Source organism: Sceloporus undulatus, chromosome 6, assembly GCF_019175285.1.
Source record: "Sceloporus undulatus isolate JIND9_A2432 ecotype Alabama chromosome 6, SceUnd_v1.1, whole genome shotgun sequence".
Lineage (NCBI taxonomy): Eukaryota > Metazoa > Chordata > Lepidosauria > Squamata > Phrynosomatidae > Sceloporus > Sceloporus undulatus.
The window spans coordinates 44683479-44702041 of NC_056527.1; the positions used below are offsets into that span (position 1 = coordinate 44683479).

The following is an 18563-nucleotide window of genomic DNA, read 5'->3' on the forward strand; positions in this document are numbered from 1 at the left end:
AAGCTTCACAAAGCAACGCTGCACTCCAGTCCTTAGGACTGGGTGTGGCTTTGGTCGGGCCTTTGGACTCTTAGGACACTTGTCTCTTGAAATATCAATACCTCCAAAGTGACCGAAGCAGCTTTTTTGGCTGTCTGTAACCGGCCTATGTTTCAGTTTGAGCTAGCCTCATAGAGTTGCTGTGGAAATAAACTGTGGAGGAAGAGAGCCACATACACCACCTTGATTCAAAGTACTGCTGAGTCCATGTACGTGTGATAAACAAAGGTGTGTGTGTGTTGTGTGTGTGTGTGGTGTGTGTCTGTACTTAATTCATTGTCATGTTAACAGCCTAAGAAGCTAAACTACAGTCCCAAGTGCACTTATGTGAAATTAAAAATTTATTGGACACAATACATATAAGCAGGATTTTGCAGAAATCCTAACTTTTTGTATTTTGTAGACAGTGAATAATGTGAATAGAATTGGGCACTGGAAGATTCGAGACAAATCTTTAATTTAAAGAAATTGTTAGTTGGATGACAGGATAGTATAGCAAATGCACCTGTTAATGTAAAGGATCCACTGTTTCAGTCAAGGTGACGTGAAGCAAGTGTTCCCGTATGTCGTTGTGGTTGGTAGGGGCTCAGCAAACAAGGAATAGTATAGGTCCCTGCCCATATCCCTCCTTTTCTGGGGTTCCATTGCACAGAGTCTCTCAGCAAGTGGTCCTTGTGGGCAATCCAGTATTTGACAACCTGGCAGAATCATGTGTAGTGATTAGAATATGTTATGTCTTGGGCTAGGTTTCTTTTGGCGCAAGCAACCTTAGATTCAGAAGGAATGTGTTTGTGATGTGAGCACCTGTTTCCTAGAAGGTATCTGTGATGTCAGTATTCTCCAAGATGGGGTTGATCTCATTTGAATCAGACAGCAACATACATTTTATGACAGCACTGGTAAAAATTAATATAGCAAAAGAGTTATTTGTCTGCTTCAGAGTTGTTATATCTGGCTGTTGAGACAATTGCCATAAAAATAATTTTAAAAGTATTTTATTTTGTCATTACCGGTCCTTTTTACACTGACGACAGCTATGATCTTGTGTGCTACCTTTGCTTTTCTCCATTACTAAGGGGTACCTGTAGAGTTCTTCCCAGTTGTTCTTCATTCTTTGCAACTCTAAGATATGCTGCTTCGTGTTATTGCACAATAAATGGGTAAGGTATTTTTAAACTTTCAGCTGCTAATGTTGGGAGATATAGAAATGTTCCTATAATTGTTTATTATTGTGTCACCTTCAAGTCATTTTCTGACTTATGGCAACTCTATCATAAGGTTGTATATGGCAAGATTTTTCAGCAGGGGGTTTGCCTTTGCCTTTGCCTTCCTCTGAGGCTGAGAAAGAAACAATGTCCTTGAGGTCACCCACTGGTTTTTCAGGGTGGCAGGGATTCAGGCCTGGTCTCCAGAGTCATAGCTAGTGTCAAAAACCACATACCATGCTGCCTCGTTTGTATAATTTTTATTGTAACTGCTTTTGAGTGATCCCAACTCATGCTGACCTTTTGGATGAGACATCTCTAAGACTCTCAGCTATTGTCTTAGAAGAAGCATTCCTTTCTTAACAGGAGGAGAGATGGTGCCTGCTAAGATTACATGTGTCCTTTAAAAATAAGGTGCTGTTATCTTTCAGAATGATTGTAGGAAAATGCAGTCAGTCCTCTGTATCCATAGATTGTACATCCGAGGATTCTACATTCAAGGATTCAATCATCCATGGACTTGAATATTTTTAAAAGCTCAAATTCCAGCAAGCAAACCTTGATTTGCTTTTTTATATACGGGACACCATTTACAACGCCACTGTATATATGGACTTGAGCATTCCCACAGACTTTGAACCACATGGGTTCCAGAACCCAAAACAGCGGCTAACCACTATACAGATCCATTGGAATAAAAATTTTAAACCGTTAATCAGTAAGCGAGATTGCTTTAATTATGGTCTGGTTCTAATTTACAAGCAAAACATCCCCCTGTAAACAATGGAATCCGAGTTGTTATATTTGCATTTCTAATAATTAATAAATAATATATAAAAATTGTTAAAAAACAGTACGAAACAAAAGTCTGAGTACTTTGCACAACAAAATTAGTAACATAAGGGAGAAGATTTTATATGGGGATCCATTCCAAGACCCTCCCCTGTGTAAGGGAAATTCCGCGTATGTTCGAGCCCCATTAAAAACACATGGGGCTTGTGGCCGCGGTTGGCGCGCGTGTCATTTACTCTTTCCAGTGCCCCAGCCCACTTCTTTGGCGTGGCTTTCAGTGTGTGCTGAAAGATGCGTGTATCGCGCCCGTGTATGACGTAGGCACACTGTACTCAGAATATACATAGTTTTGCTGACGTCCAATGTAATATTGCCTGTCCCACACCTCAAAACTATTTTTTGTATAGAACAGGGCTAGGATGACTTTTAAGGGTTTAAACAGTTTCATCGTAAATGTCTGTTGGTCATGACATATAACGGGAGTCTCCATGTTTTTCCAGCAGTGGGCGGCAGAGGACTCCCTGTGGGTTGTTCCTTTTTAATCACTTCAGTAGGCCAGGAAGACGACTTCAAATGAGTTACCAGATGGGGAGCAACCCCATATGCTCCAGTCTAGTTCCTGCCTCTGCTCCAAATAGCCAATTCTCAGCTATACTCTTGGGATCAACACCACAGTTTTTGTAGAGTGGCCCCTCCCCCTCTACCCTTTTCGGTTTCAAGCATCCACATCTTACAAATATTCAAAAATATATAAATTTCAAATGTAAACCTTGGATCTCTGCCATTTTGCTATGCAAATGTATTTAATGGGACTTTAGCACCACAGATTTTGTTATCGGAGTGTGTGCTTCCTGGAAACCAAACTCCAACGGATAAAAAAGGGCACACTGTATTTTAATTTTACTTTCTCTTTTTCTACTTTGATGGGCTAGAGCAAGGTATTGGTATAGCGAAAAGAAGCCCTATGGAGGACCAATCCTGGTGTGTCGGGGGAAGAAGGATACCTTACGTCCACTTTGGGATTGGGGAGGCGATTGAGTCCCATGTGGCTCTTTGCCACAACATGGAAGGCGGCCAGGGTCTGGCCAGCTTGGAAAGTCTTCCTTTTCCACTCCCTCTTCCCCAGATAGGACAGACAGAAGCAGCAATTACACATCACAAGACAGGGGATTTTTCACCTACTGCTGCTTACATAGAGATTGCCACATGGGCAGATATGCAAGAAGTGTATGCAAGAAGCAACATGTCACCAAGCGGCCCCAGTGTGAAAAGAGGCAGAAAAACAGTGCCATCTTCACGAAATTGAACAAACTTATATTCCATCTTTTTTATTTGTTCCAAAAAAAGAACCGGAATTGGATGGCAATCCTGGACCTGCTTTGTGCATTTGTGCATTTGTGGGAAATGCAGGTTCAGAGATGGAGATTCTCAAGTTGATCCTGGAAGCCCTACAATGTCAAGTGCATCCCTGGACTTGACCAAAAGCCTACTTGCCCACTTTGGTTCACCCACTTCACTGCAAATGCCTATACTTTGCCTACCAATTGCTGAATTTCCTATACACGCACTGCCATTCAGCCTCTCATCCACCTCATGGGTGTTGTACCAAGACAATGATATCTCTAGTGGCCAGCTGGAGGCAGCAGGGTCTACACATCTCTCCCTGTTTAGACAATGTCTTCCTCAGATCTCACTTTTTGTCATAAAGTTCAGAAGGATGTTAACTTTGTTTCTCATCCCTTCCAGACATGGTCTACTGGTTAATCATGGGAACAGCCACCTTGCCCCATTGCAGTTCCTCCTAGACATCCTATACATCTTGGAGGGTGTTTCTCATGGAGGTGAGAGCAATCCAGGAGAATACAGCTTTGTTGTGACCCCACACATACCTCCTCTGCTGGCTTTACTGCAGTGTATGATCATGACAATAGACTGTTTCCCATGGGTGTACTTCCACACACACAAGCTACAGTGGTTTTTCCTCCTGTACCAGAAGCAGATTACACAGTCATGTCACAAATGCTCTATGTACCCAAATGGGTAATGACATCATTCAGATGGTGGCAATCACTGGCAATATTTAAGGGACGCCCAGTTGTCTGTTTCAAGTCCCACTTCACCCAGGGAAAGTGGAACCAGCAGGACCTGTCACACAGCATAAACTGGTGGATCTGAATGTGATACTGCTGTCCCTTGAGTCATTCCACTTGTGAGTGAAGAACAAGGCAGTTCTGATCCGGGTGGACAGCATGACAGCAAAGGCCCATGTAAACAGAGAGGGAGGCATGTGCCTCACAGCACTGATGACAGAGGCAAGGAGCGTCCTGTCCTGAACAGAGACCAACGTGATGACCCTAAAGGGCAGGCCACATAAGAGAGCGCTAAACACAGAAGCAGATAGGCTCAACAGTATAGATGTAGCCAGGCAGAGTAGCAACTTATCCCGAGATGTTCAGCTGATCATGGTGAAGTTTGGCTATCTTCAGTAGACTTGTTTGTCTCACCAATCCATGCACAGACCCCCCGGTTCTCTTCAAGATTCCGTCACAGAGAGCAGAAGAATAGATGCACTCAACACAAAGTGGTTGGAGATTCTTGTATGCACTTCCCTCAAACAGCTGTGATACTCAAGTGCATCGAAAAGTAAGGCTGCACAATGGAAATAATCCCAATAGCCTCACGCTGGGCAAGAGGGTATGATCTCACAATCATGACACAGGAAAAGTTTCACTACTAATAAGGGAAGATCTGCTCACACAAAGGAGGTGTATCACCAGGATGCAGCATGGCTCAACTCATACTGTGGGGTTCAGCGGAGAGATATCCTGAAGGAGGCATTAACCCCAAGGTGGTGATACCATCATATGCTCTAGTCATCAGTTAACAAAGAATTTGCGAATACATGTTTGAACATGTGGTACAATGGCATAGAGAAAGAGCCTGAACTTCGATCAGTTACAGTCACTACTCTGCTATTGTTTTTACAAGAAAGGTTGGATAAAGGCCTCCAGCTGAAACAGGCTTAGGGGTGAGTGTCCGCGAAAATCCAGCACAACTCATACTCAAGAGTTTCCTAAGAGCAACCACACTGATAAAACCTCATATAATACACAGGAACCCAAATTGGGACCTATACCTCATGGTGTCAGCTTTGACTGAAGCCCCATTTGAGCCCCTGAGAAAGACATCATTGAAATTCCTGATGTGGGAGGTGCTGTTTTTAGTGGCAGTAACTTTAGCTAGAAGGGTATCAGAGCTGGGCACCTTGTTAGTGCAGGAAGAGCTCTGCATATTCCATCAGGACTGATGGTATGGAGGCTGGGATCCTACCCTCTTTCCTAAGGGTCCATTCAAACCTTCTACAGAGCACAAGAGATTGCACTACCATTGTCTCTCCGCTAAGGAACTGGAAAAGTTGTAGCATATCCTCGACGTGCCCAGGGTACTCGTATATTAGTTGTTACAAAGTGGCCAGAGCATTGGATCTCATGTTTGTCTCATTCCAACTGTCATTGATGGGGAAGAAGGTTGCCATGTCAACTTTGTCAAGGTGGATAGGGCCTGTATCACTCTATGCCACTTATTGTGAGAGTCCCACTGACAGGGATGGTTTGTCACCCATTCTACATGTAGTGCTGCCCGGTTCAGTCACCCTGTCCACAAAACACCTATCATTTGTACATCACTGCCATTTGGAGCCTTTGAATCGATGGAGGCCTCTTTGGTAGGCTGGTACTGCAGGCTGTAGTCCCAAAATAATCAGTCTGCCTCAGTTTCCACCCGCCAGGGAAGTGGCTGTGGTGTATCCTGCATGAGGATATCCCACCTCTTGTCGCTGAAAAAAAGGAACATTGGCTTTACCTGTGAGATACTGCTTTTCAGTCTAAATGTCTCACAAAACTACAGTTCCCAGAATTTCCTAGCATTGAGCCAAGGCAGTTTAATAATAATAATAATAATAATAATAATCATTTTCTTTATATCCCGCCTCTCCCAAAAGGATCAAGGCAGGTTACAACACAAAAATACACCGTAAAATACAAAATACATACGTAACTAAAATTTACATAATCCCCTTATTTGTCTATTTTAAAACTAAAAACACAATTATAAAATGGAGATTAAAATCAGTTAAAGTGGTCTCAGACTGGATTATTTCCGCAGTGTGTTTTGAACCTATGTTTCAGTTTGAGCTAGCCTCATAGAGTTGCTGTGGAAATAAACTGTGGAGGAAGAGAGCCACATACACCACCTTGAATTCAAAGTACTGCTGAGTCCATGTAGTGATAAACAAAGTGTGTGTGTGTGTGTGTGTGTGTGTGTGTGTGTGTGTGTCTGTACTTAATTCATTGTCATGTTAACAGCCTAAGAAGCTAACACTACAGTCCCAAGTGCACTTATGTGAAATTAAAACTTTATTGGACACAATACATATAAGCCAGGATTTTGCAGAAATCCTAACTTTTTGTATTGTGTAGACAGTGAATAAATGTGAATAGAATTGCACTGGAAGATTCATAGACAAATCTTTAATTTAAAAGGAAATTGTTAGTTGGATGAACAGGATAAGTATAGCAAATGCACCTGTTAATGTAAAGGATCCACTGTTTCAGTCAAGGTGACTTGAAGCAAGTGATTTCCAGTATGTCGTTGTGGTTGGCTAGGGGCTCAGCAACTAAGGAATAGTATAGGTCCCTGGCCCATATCCCTCCTTTTCTGGGGTTCCATTGCACAGAGTCTATCAGCAGTTGGTCCCTTGTGGGCAATCCAGTATTTGACAACCTGGCAGAATCATGTGTAGTGATTAGAATATTGTTATGTCTTGGGCTAGGTTTCTTTTGCACAAGCAACCTTAGATTCAGAAGGAAATGTGTTTGTGATGTGAGCACCTGTTTCCTAGAAGGTATCTGTGATGTCAGTATCTCTCCAAGATGGGGTTGATCTCATTTGAATCAGCAAGCAACATACATTTTATGACAGCACTGGTAAATAATATAAATATAGCAAAAGAGATTATTTGTCTGCTTCAGAGTTGTATATATCTGGCTGTTGAGACAATTGCCAATAAAAATAATTTTAAAAGTATTTTATTTGTCATTACAGGTCCTTTTTACACTGACGAAAGCTATGATCTGTGCTGCTACCTTTGCTCTTTCTCCATTACTAAGGGGTACCTGTAGAGTTCTTCCCAGTTGTTCTTCATTCTTGCGCCTAAGATATGCTGCTTCGTGTTATTGCACAATAAATGGGTAAGGTATTTTTAACTTTCAGCTGCTAATGTTGGGAGATATAGAAATGTTCATATAATTGTTATTATTGTGTACCTTCAAGTCATTTCTGACTTATGGCAACTCTATCATAAGGTTTTATTGGCAAGATTTTTCAGAGGGGGTTTGCCTTTGCCTTCCTCTGAGGCTGAGAAAGAACAATGTCCTTGAGGTCACCCACTGAATTTTCATGGGTGAGCAGGGATTCAGAGCCTGGTCTCCAGAGTCATAGTCTAGTGCTCAAACCACTATACCATGCTGCCTCTGTTTGCATAATTTTTTATTGTTAACTGCTTTTGAGTTGATCCCAACTCATGCTGACCTTTTGGATGAGACATCTCTAAGACTCTCAGCTATTGTCTTAGAAGAAGCATTCCTTTCTTACAGGAGGAGAGATGGTGCCTGCTAAGATATACATGTGTCATTTAAAAATAAATGTGCTGTTTATCTTTAGAACTGATTGTAGGAAAATGCAGTCAGTCCTCTGTATCCATAGATTGTACATCCGAGGATTCTACATTCAAGGATTCAATCATCCATGGCTTGAAAATATTTTTAAAAAGCTAAAATTCCAGAAAGCAAACCTTGATTTTGCTCTTTTATATACGGGACACCATTTTACAACGCCACTGTATATAATGGACTTGAGCATCCACAGACTTTGATATCCACATGGGTCCCAGAACCAAAACATAGCGGATACCACTATATTCAGATTCCATTGATGAATAAAAATTTTAAACCGTTAATCATGTAATGAGATTGCTTTAATTTAGTGTCTGGTTTTCTAATTTACAAGCACAACCACCCCCTGTAAACAATGGAATCAGAGTTGTTATATTTGCATTTCTAATAATAATAATAATAATAATAATAATAATTGTTAAAAACAGTAAGAACAAAAGTCTGAGTACTTTGCAAACAGAAAATTAGTACATAAGGGAGAAGATTTTATATGGGGATCCATTCCAGACCCTCCCCTGTGTAAGGGAAATTCCGCGTATGTTCGAGCCCCATTAAAAACAATGGGGCTTGTGGCCGCGGTGGCGCGCGTGTCATTACTCTTTCCAGTGCACAGCACCACTTCTTATGGCGTGGCTTTCAGTGTGTGCTGAAAGATGCGTGTATCGCGCCCGTGTATGACGTAGGCACACCGTACTCAGAATATACATAGTTTTGCTGACAATCCAATGTAATATTGCCTGTCCCACACCTCAAACTATTTTTTGTATAGAACAGGGCTAGGATGACTTTTAAGGGTTAAACAGTTTCATCGGTAAATGTCTGTTGGTCATGACATCTAAAGGGAGTCTCCATGTTTTCCAGCAGTGGAGGCAGAGGACTCCCTGTGGGTTGTTCCTTTTTAATCACTTCAGTAGGCAGGAAGAAGACTTCAAATGAGTTACCAGCATGGGGAGCAACCCCATATGCTCCAGTCTAGTTCCTGCCTCTGCTCCAAATAGCCAATTCTCAGCTATACTTCTTGGATCAACACAGTTTTTGTAGAGTTGGCCCCCCTTATCCACGGATTCAAGCATCCACATCTTACAAATATTCAAAAATATATAAATTTCAAATAGTAAACCTTGGATCTTGCCATTTTGCTATGCAAATGTATTTAATGGGACTTGAGCACCCACAGATTTTGTTATCGGAGTGTGTGCGTCCTGGAACCAAACTCCAACGGATAAAAAGGGCACACTGTATTTTAATTTTACTTTCTCTTTTTCTACTTTGATGGGCTAGAGCAAGGTATTGGTATAGCGAAAAGAAGCCCTATGGAGGACAATCCTGGTGTGTCGGGGGAAGAAGATACCCTTACGTCCACTTCTGGGATTGGGGAGATTGAGTCCCATGTGGCTCTTTGCCACAAATGGAAGGCGGCCAGGGTCTGGCCAGCTTGGAAAGTCTTCCTTTTCACCTCCCTCTTCCCCAGATAGGACAGAAGCAGCAATTACACCATCCAAGAAGGGGATTTTTCACCTACGCTGCTTACATCGAGATTGCCACATGGGCAGATATGCAAGAAGTGTATGCAAGAAGCAACATGTCACCAAGCGGCCCCAGTGTGAAAAGAGGCAGAAAAACAGTGCCATCTTCAGAAAAATTGAACAACTTATATTCCATCTTTTTTATTGTTCCAAAAAAAGAACAGGAATTGGAATGGCAATCCTGGACCTGCATTTGTGGGGAAATGCAGGTTCAGAATGGAGATTCTCAAGTTGATCCTGGAAGCCCTACAATGTCAAGTGCATCCCTGGACTTGACCAAAGCCTACTTGCACATTCTGGTTCACCCACTTCACTGCAAATGCCTACACTTTGCCTACCAATTGCTGAATTTCCTATACACGCACTGCCATTCAGCCTCTCATCCACCTCATGGGTGTTTACCAAGACAATGATATCTCTAGTGGCCAGCTGGAGGCAGCAGGGTCTACACATCTCTCCCTGTTTAGACAATGTCTTCATCAGATCTCACTTTTTGTCATAAAGTCAGAAGGATGTTAACTTTGTTCTCTCATCCCTATCCAGACATGGTCTACTGGTTAATCATGGGAACAGCCACCTTGCCCCATTGTAGTTCCTCCTAGACATCCTATACATCTTGGAGGGTGTTTCTCATGGAGGTGAGAGCAATCCAGGAGAAACAGCTTTGTTGGGGACCCACAACATACCTCCTCCTGCTGGCTTTACTGCAGTGTATGATCATGACAATAGACTGTTTCCCATGGGTGTACTTCCACACACACAAGCTACAGTGGTTTTTCCTCCTGTACCAGAAGCAGATTACACAGTCATGTCACAAATGCTGTATGTACCCAAATGGGTAATGACATCATTCAGATGGTGGCAATCACTGACAATATTTAAGGGACGCCCAGTATGGTCTGTTTCAAGTCCCACTTCACCCAGGGAAAGTGGAACCAGCAGGACCTGTCACACAGCATAAACTGGCTGGATCTGAATGTGATACTGCTGTCCCTTGAGTCATTCCACTTGTGAGTGAAGAACAAGGCAGTTCTGATCCGGGTGGACAGCATGACAGCAAAGGCCCATGTAAACAGAGAGGGAGGCATGTGCTCACATGCACTGATGACAGAGGCAAGGAGGCTACTGTCCTGAACAGAGACCAACGTGATGACCCTAAAGGCAGGCCACATAAAGGGAGAGCTAAACACAGAAGCAGATAGGCTCAACAGTATAGATGTAGACCAGGCAGAGTAGCAACTATATCCAGAGATGTTCAGCTGATCATGGTGAAGTTTGGCTATCTTCAGTAGACTTGTTTGTCTCACCAATCAATGCACAGACACCCAGGTTCTCTTCAAGATTCCAGTCACAGAGAGCAGAAAGAATAGATGCACTCAACACAAAGTGGTTGGAAGATTCTTGTATGCATTCCCTCAAACAGCTGTGATACTCAAGTGCATCAGAAAAGTAAGGCTGAGCACAATGGAAATAATCCCAATAGCCTCACGCTGGGCAAGAAGGGTATGATTCTCAAAAATCATGAACAGGAAAAGTTTCAGCTACTAATAAGGGAAGATCTGCTCACACAAAGGAAGGTGTATCACCAGGATGCAGCATGGCTCAACTCATACATGTGGAGGTTCAGCGGAAGATACTCCTGAAGGAGGGCATTAACCCAAAGGTGGTGGATACCATCATATGCTCTAGTCATCAGTTAACAAGAAGAATTTGCGAATACATGTTTAGAGCATTGGTACAATGGCATAGAAGAAAGAGCCTGAACTTCGAATCAGTTACAGTCAATACTCTGCTATTGTTTTTACAAGAAAGGTTGGATAAAGGCCTCCAGCTGAACAGGCTTAGGAGGTGAGTGTCAGCGATAACATCAGCACACTCATACATCAAGAGTTTCCTAAGAGCAACAACACTGATAAAACCTCATATAATACACAGGAGCCCAAATTGGGACCTATACCTCATGGTGTCAGCTTTGACTAGAGCCCCATTTGAGCCCCTGAGAAAGACATCATTGAAATTCCTGATGTGGAAGGTGCTGTTTTTAGTGGCAGTAACTTTAGCTAGAAGGGTATCAGAGCTGGGCACCTTGTTAGTGCAGGAAGAGCTCTGCATATTCCATCAGGACCTGATGGTATGGAGGCTGGATCCTACCCTCTTTCCTAAGGTCCATTCAACCTTCTACAGAGCACAAGAGATTGCACTACCATTGTTCAATCCGCTAAGGAACTGTAAAAGTTGTAGCATATCCTCGACGTGCCCAGGGTACTCGTATATTAGTTGTACAAAGTGGACCAGAGCATTGGATCTCATGTTTGTCTCATTCCAACTGTCATTGATGGGGAAGAAGGTTGCCATGTCAACTTTGTCAAGGTGGATAAGGGCCTGTATCACTCTATGCCACTTATTGTGAGGATCCCCACTGACAGGGATGGTTGTCACCCATTCTACATGTAGTGCTGCCAGTTCAGTCACCCTGTCCACAAACACACCTATCATTTGTACATCACTGCCATTTGGAGGCCTTTGAATCGATGGAGGCCTCCTTTGGTAGGCTGGTACTGCAGGCTGTAGTCCCAAAATAATCAGTCTGCCTCAGTTTACCCACCCGCAGGGAAGTGGCTGTGGTGTATCCTGCATGAGGATATCTCCACCTCTGTCGCTGAAAAAAGGAACATTGGCTTTACCTATGAGATACTGCTTTTCAGTGGTGCAGGCAGAGACGTCTGCTCCCACTCTGAACTGAGGAAGAAAGACTCTCTCATAGAGGAGGTGGTACTATCTTGGATTACAGGTTAGCTTTCAGCACTGGGCATAGGCTATCCCTGCTGGTAATTTGCTCGAAGTCTACTTCTTGCCTACTGGAGCGATGAGGAAAGACCAACCCACATGATGATGCCTCTACCTGCATCACTGGACAATATCTCACAGGTAAGGTCAATGTTCCTTTTACCTGTACAATCAGCCCTTCTTATACACTGATTTTTTATACACAGATTCAAGCATCCACGGTTTGAAGAGTATACTGTACGTTTCAAATATCAAACCTTTATTTTCCATTTTTTATAAGGGACACTATTTTGCTATGACATTATATTTAATGGGACTTGAGCATCCACGGATTTTGTTATCCACGGGGGATCTTGGAACCAAACCCCAGCGTATAACAAGGGTCCACTGTAGTACAGTGTGCCTGTGTCATACGCGGGGGCGCCATATGCAGCTTTCAGCATATGCTGAAAACCACACTGGGAGAAGGGGTGGTGCGTCCCATAAGGAATAATGGGGTGTGTGCCTGTGGTGTGCGTGCACCGCCGTGCCACTACACCGCCGCATGCACAAGCCCCATTCATTTAAATGGGGCTCGAGCATAGGCAGAATTCCCTTTACGCGAGGGAGTCCGGAATGGATCCCCCGCATAAAGGAAGGGCAGACTGCATATTTATGAATACTAAATACATGTGTGGAACAAGAGTGTCCATTGCCTATGCTCCCTCTTTGCTTGCTTATTGAGGGAAGCAATGATGGATGAGGTGGATGTTAGTATGTTACAGGAATACAGTTCTACTTTTGGATTTAGGATTATTACACACACACACACACCAGTTTAGTGAATTTGTTGTTTAAAATGGGTCTTTAATGATTTCCTGTTAAGAGTGCAATTCGGTAACCACAGATCTTACTTTGTGTTTCTTTTAAAGCAAAATGAAATCCAGAAGAAAGTCAGATCATCTGGAGAGAACAGCAAACGATTTTCGACAGGAGGTTGGTATTGTGCAGTCTAGACCTAGAATCGTAGAGTTGGAAGAGACCTGCCATGCAGTGTGTGTGCTTAAGAGATGAGATAAGTTTTATGGTGACTTTGCTCTTCTTCTTCTTAGCCTTTTGTGACTACAGATTGCACACTATAATCGTCCCTCCAGATTCACAACTTTGAGATTCACATAGTCGATTATTCATGAGTCCTTAACTGTTTATGTATGCAGTCTTCCCTCTCTGTCCCTCCCAGGCTTTTCCCATGTGAGTGAGGGAAAAGCTGAGGATGGAGGGAACAGCCGTGAGGGTGCGCACACACAACTAGGGACTCAGGAATAATTGTGCCCCCTGAATCCTTGAGACTAAAGGAGGAAGTGGCCAGTGCATGCCCCTTCCTTTGTTCCCAAGGTTTGAGAGAGGTCCCCGGACATTTCTCAGATCTTGGGACCGAAGGAGGAAGCGACCAGCACATACTCCTTCCTTCGCTCCCAAGGTTTGAGAGAGGTCCAGGGATTACTCTCAAACCTTGGGACTGAAGGAGGAAGTGATCAGCGCACCCTCCTTCCTTCACTCCCAAGGTTTGAGAGAGATCCTCTCAAACCTTGGGAGAGAAGAAGGAAGTGGCCAGCACCCACTCCCCTAGCCCTTCCTTGCTAGAGCTATTTGAGGCTTCGGAATGAAAACACACGCACGCACTATTCCCCCCATTATTAGCAATTTTTTCGGATTCGCGAGGGTCCTCCACTCCTAAATCCCATTAATCCAGAAGAAAGACTGTAGTTTGTTCCAAACTGGGATGCCTTTATATGAATAACAGGATGGTATTAAAGTAAAAGGTACAGCTGAAATAAGATACATGCAGAGGATGACTGTGTATTATAACCTTTATTTCTTCCTTACTACAGGCGAGCAGTGACCAGTAGCTATGTTTAAAAAACACTACAATTATTAATTCCTAACTAGGCTCCAAAATACAACCATCAAACTGTAAATTGACTTGTTCTGTCCTCAGAGTGCTTGTGGTATCAAAACTTCTTTAGTTCTGTAATAATGACGTATCGTCTTAATTAAATGTGACAACTTGTAATTGAAACCTTCTGGAAACCTACCTTGAAACAAGAGCAGTCTCTTATAAATTTGATAATAATTTTTCCTTTAGGGGAAAATTCCCAAACCACAGTGTGGTAATAACTTTATTAGGACCCAGTCCTAATGTTACAAACTAAGAAACAAGCTTTCATGTTCTCCAGAAATATGTGGCTGGATGTTGAACACAACAAAAGGCAGAGAGAGAAGCTGGATGTGATAAAGTTGCCCTGAACTATACAATTTGTAATTGTCTCGGGGGGAGTGCAGAAGGAGGTAGACAGTTTTTACTGCTGCGTTTGTGGCGTTTGGCAATGTAGTCGCCAAATGTATATTAGGATAGAAATTATAGTGACATTAGTTTAGTAATCAGCTTTATTTGAAGTCGGAATAATAAGAGGAAAAGGTTAGTCTAGAGTATGCAGAGAAATCAGATGCCACTATTTTTATTTAGATTTCATAAATTAAATCTTTTTCCTATCATCACTTTCTATGCAGGATCTAGTAAAAGTTTTAAACAATTTTTATCTTCAGATTAGGTCATAGGTTAATGTGGACAGGCTAAGGCTAATTTGTGTATATATGCTTCCTACTTTAGGGCCTCTGCACTAGCAATAACATTTAACAAGTAACCTGAAGTCAGTAGACTATTTAACTGGTGTAAAACAGTCTATCTCAAGACTGTATTTTAAAGTTACAACTTTAGAAACTATGCTAGCGTTTATTTGGCAAGTGTCCTGTTGTTTTACTGGACAATAGACATGTTCAAATATTTTTACGGAGAAATTCATTTCCTGCCATATGTTTTAAATTAAATTGTAGCTGGTTAAATTTCATTTGTTGGACGCCAGTCTTTCTGGATGGGAAATGACACAGTCATAGCTGTAGTTAGATGAGATTATATACTTTTTAAAAAAATCTCTCTACTTTTGGACCTGCACAAATCATCTTAAGTTTGCCTTCTGGTGTATTGAAATATTCTGTAGTCTCAGCGATAGCCCTGTGAATGACCTGGAAAACTGTGTAAGTCAGGAGAAATGCAGAAAAAGAGAGTTCAGAATCACCTTTAAGTCAGGGACAAACTAGATGGGTTTTATTAGGTACATTTTGGTATGAAGGATAGATTTTTGGCTAGGATACAGGAGATTTGGATTCAGATCTCCACTCAGCCATGAAACTTACAGGCTCACCTGGGACCCTCTGCCACCTAATTTACCTGACAAGATTGCTGTGAGGATATTTATTTTGTATGAAGGACTGTATGCTCCTCTGAGCACCTTCAAGGACAGGCGAGATAGCATGTGCCAAATACAATATTAAGCTAAAAGAAAATCCCATTGATATTTCCCATTTTCTAATCTGTGCATTGTGAGGCCTATATCTGCATAAACATGCATGGGACTAAATCTATCAGTAGTTGTAGAATAGGCTAGTTGAGCCAGTTCAGTATTGGTCAAACATGTTTGGAAGGAGGTTTCTACACCTGGGATATCTTCTCTGTTGAGATTTCATTGTCCTGAAGCAGTGGTGGTGGTGGTGACGATGATCGTGGTTTTTGTCTTTTAGATTATTTCTAAAGCCAAAGTGTGTGGGATCACCAGTGAATCTGAAACAGTTAAAAGGCTTCGTTTGGCAGTCACAAATAAAGAATTTACTTTTAAGGCAGGACAATGGTAAGGTTCTTTGCTCTGTATTAAATGGAGGAGAAAATCATAAAGCAAGCTTAAATTGATGCTACATTTATAGAAACAAATTCAAGTAATCTGTTTCTTTCAAATTCTCTTTGTCCTTTCTTCTAGTCAAACAAACACAAACAAACAAGCTTCATTTATATACCGCTTCATACCGCCTAAGCAGTGTCTAAGCGGTTTACAACTGTAAGCTAATTTCCCCCCCAACAATCTGGGTACTCATTTTAGCGCCCTCCTCGGAAGGATGCAAGCCTGAGTCAAGCTTGAGCCCTTTTCCTGGTCTTGAACTCGCAACCTTGTGGTTTTGAGTGAGTGGCTGCAGTACAGGCATTTTAACCACTGCGCCACCAGTATGTATGTATGTACGTATGTATGTATTTATTTTCTATGCCGCCTTTCTCCCATGAAGGGACCCAAAGTGGCTTACAAGATATCTATCGTTTTGTGTAAAACAACTAGAACATAGTTTTTCTCCTAATGCAAAACACAAACAAATGTTAATTACATAAATTAAACCTCAAACCCTTTTTACAATAACCCCCACTTGTTTTCTGCACTTTTTTTCTTCACTTACACATTTCCAGCTCTGCTGAGTACTTTTTGTGAGTGATGCAAATTTTAAAAAATATCTCCAGCTGCATTGAAAAGTGGTTAAATTGGCAGCTTTGGTACTCTGAGCCATGTCACTTGATTTTCCAAGTGAACATTAAGATTTCTCAAGTGACATTTTCATGGGTCACATCGGAAACCTCTTTTGAAAGTAAAGGAACTGCAAAAAGCAGTTTGGTATGGCATATGGGAATCTGCCATTCCAAAAAGGGAAAGATTTTTTCGCAGGGGCTGCATCAGCCATCTTTGTATCCTTGCTGTAAAGTCAGCTCAAAAGCTACAGTCCTGCATGGGGTTTTTTTACACTTTGCTAGTAAAATGAAATTAAATCCATAAAAGACATTACCTAAGAGATACTTCAGTGACTTTCCTGAGTGGAAGCATGAAAATTGCTATGAGATTATCCCCTAATAATGACTTCATTAACTCTTGGGAACACTTGTTGGTTACCATTGGCGCAATAGGACTAATGGTTAGGTCCTTTCTACTCCCATTTCCTCACAGCCTCACCAGGGGCTTGGTTTCCTTGTTGAACATTACATCTAATAATCTACATGTTTTGGGGAATGTTTGCAGACTCTCTTAGGGCCAAAACACACTACAGAAATAATCCATTTTGAGATGGCTTTAACTGTCCTGTCTCAATGCTATGGGATTCTGGGAACGATAGTTTTGTGAGATATTTAGCCTTCTCAATCCAAGAGCTCTGGTGCCACACCAAACTACAATTCCCAGGATTCCCTAGCTCTGAGCCAGGGCAGTTAAAGTGGCCTCAAACTGGAAATTTTTGCCGTGTGTTTTGGCCCTTAGTATTGTTTCCATGGGTGACTTGAAGGGTGTACTTGATTCTATGGTTATCTGTCTAGAAAGCCCTCACCCCTTTTTATTGTCACTCCACCTGGCAACCAGGTTTTACAAGCACTAAACACTTATCTGCTAGGATGTTAATAACACAAGTAACTAGTGCAGTGTTAATTTTGTAGTCTTTTACATTTAGAACAAGAAAACAAGATGTTGATTGCAATAATTCATGTTTGTGGAGCAATTTGCAGCAGCTTTTGCACATGTGCCCAGATGCATACTAAATTTGTGCTTGCTGGCTCTTGGAAAAACATTTACCCTTCAAAAATGTTTTGGTAATTATCATACTGAAAACTGGGTTCTCTAATTGTAATTACTCTTTTCATTATCTTCCCTTTTAAAGTATTTTAATTCTGTTTGGTGTGATAACTTTCCACCAGTGCAGCTTGGAAGCATGATTTTGTTCTAATGGGGGGTACTAAGTATTGGTCCATAAGAGGAAAAGATAATAGACCCATTTCTGTAATGAAGTGTCTGAATTTCTCTTGCTAATGCAAACATGCAAAATTCTTTTTTTTATTATTATTATTTGCACAATACAAATTACATATTTTCCTCCATGGTCTAGCTGATTCTGCTCACATTATGTCCATATAAGATTTCTGCCATCATAGATGATAAGCTGATCAGATTGTTCATAGCAGTTTCAATCATACTGTTGCATTTCTAGTTTCTCTTGAGCAGTAGTTTGCAGAGGCGTTATTGTGGAAGATTTTTTTTCTCACCTTCCTGCTGTTTTGTTCCAAAATTGGCTTTATTTTTTCTGTGGTGCTGTTGACTAACAGTTAATTTCTTCAGTTCTTTTAGTATTAAATAAATATAGTATCTTGAATTAAGTTTCATGTTGTTACACATTTTTAAATGTTCTGTTTATAATTCAAAGTGAAGACCTATAAAGAATAAACAAAAGAAAACTAATAGATGGCATATTACCTGGGGGAATCAACCTTGTATTCAGGACCTCTGTTGAGACACCTACAGTATTTAAGACTTCCCCTTACATATTCCCTTAAAAATGAAGTGGTGGTAGTGGGGATCCAGGGACGACTTTTATGCTCCAAGACTGTTTGGTGGCCACCTGGACTTCTGAAAAAATAAACAACAAAATCCCAAAATGCTCAGAAGTCCTTGTTTGGTTCTCAAAAATTGATATTTTTAGTTAAATGGTACAAGGTGGCCTTCAAACTATTTAAAAGGTAAATTGTTTCACCTGTAGGCTTCCAGGAGCAGCAGTTCATCATGTTTGCCAGAAAAACATTGGTCTGGAGA

At 41.6% G+C, this 18563-nt stretch overlaps 1 protein-coding gene across 6 annotated transcripts in view; it reads left to right on the forward strand.

Moving 5' to 3' along the window:
• Positions 1 to 18563, forward strand: part of OXNAD1 (oxidoreductase NAD binding domain containing 1) — a 37725-nt gene that overhangs the window by 6361 nt on the left and 12801 nt on the right. For 5 of the 6 annotated variants that reach the window (XM_042475909.1, XM_042475906.1, XM_042475905.1 and 2 more), the window contains 3 exons: positions 7140 to 7285; positions 12993 to 13056; positions 15700 to 15806. In XM_042475909.1, the coding sequence (XP_042331843.1) occupies positions 7164 to 7285; positions 12993 to 13056; positions 15700 to 15806 (293 nt within the window). In that variant the 5' untranslated portion in view covers positions 7140 to 7163. The remainder of the gene's footprint in view (positions 1 to 7139; positions 7286 to 12992; positions 13057 to 15699; positions 15807 to 18563) is intronic. The other variant, XM_042475910.1, reaches the window with a different exon arrangement.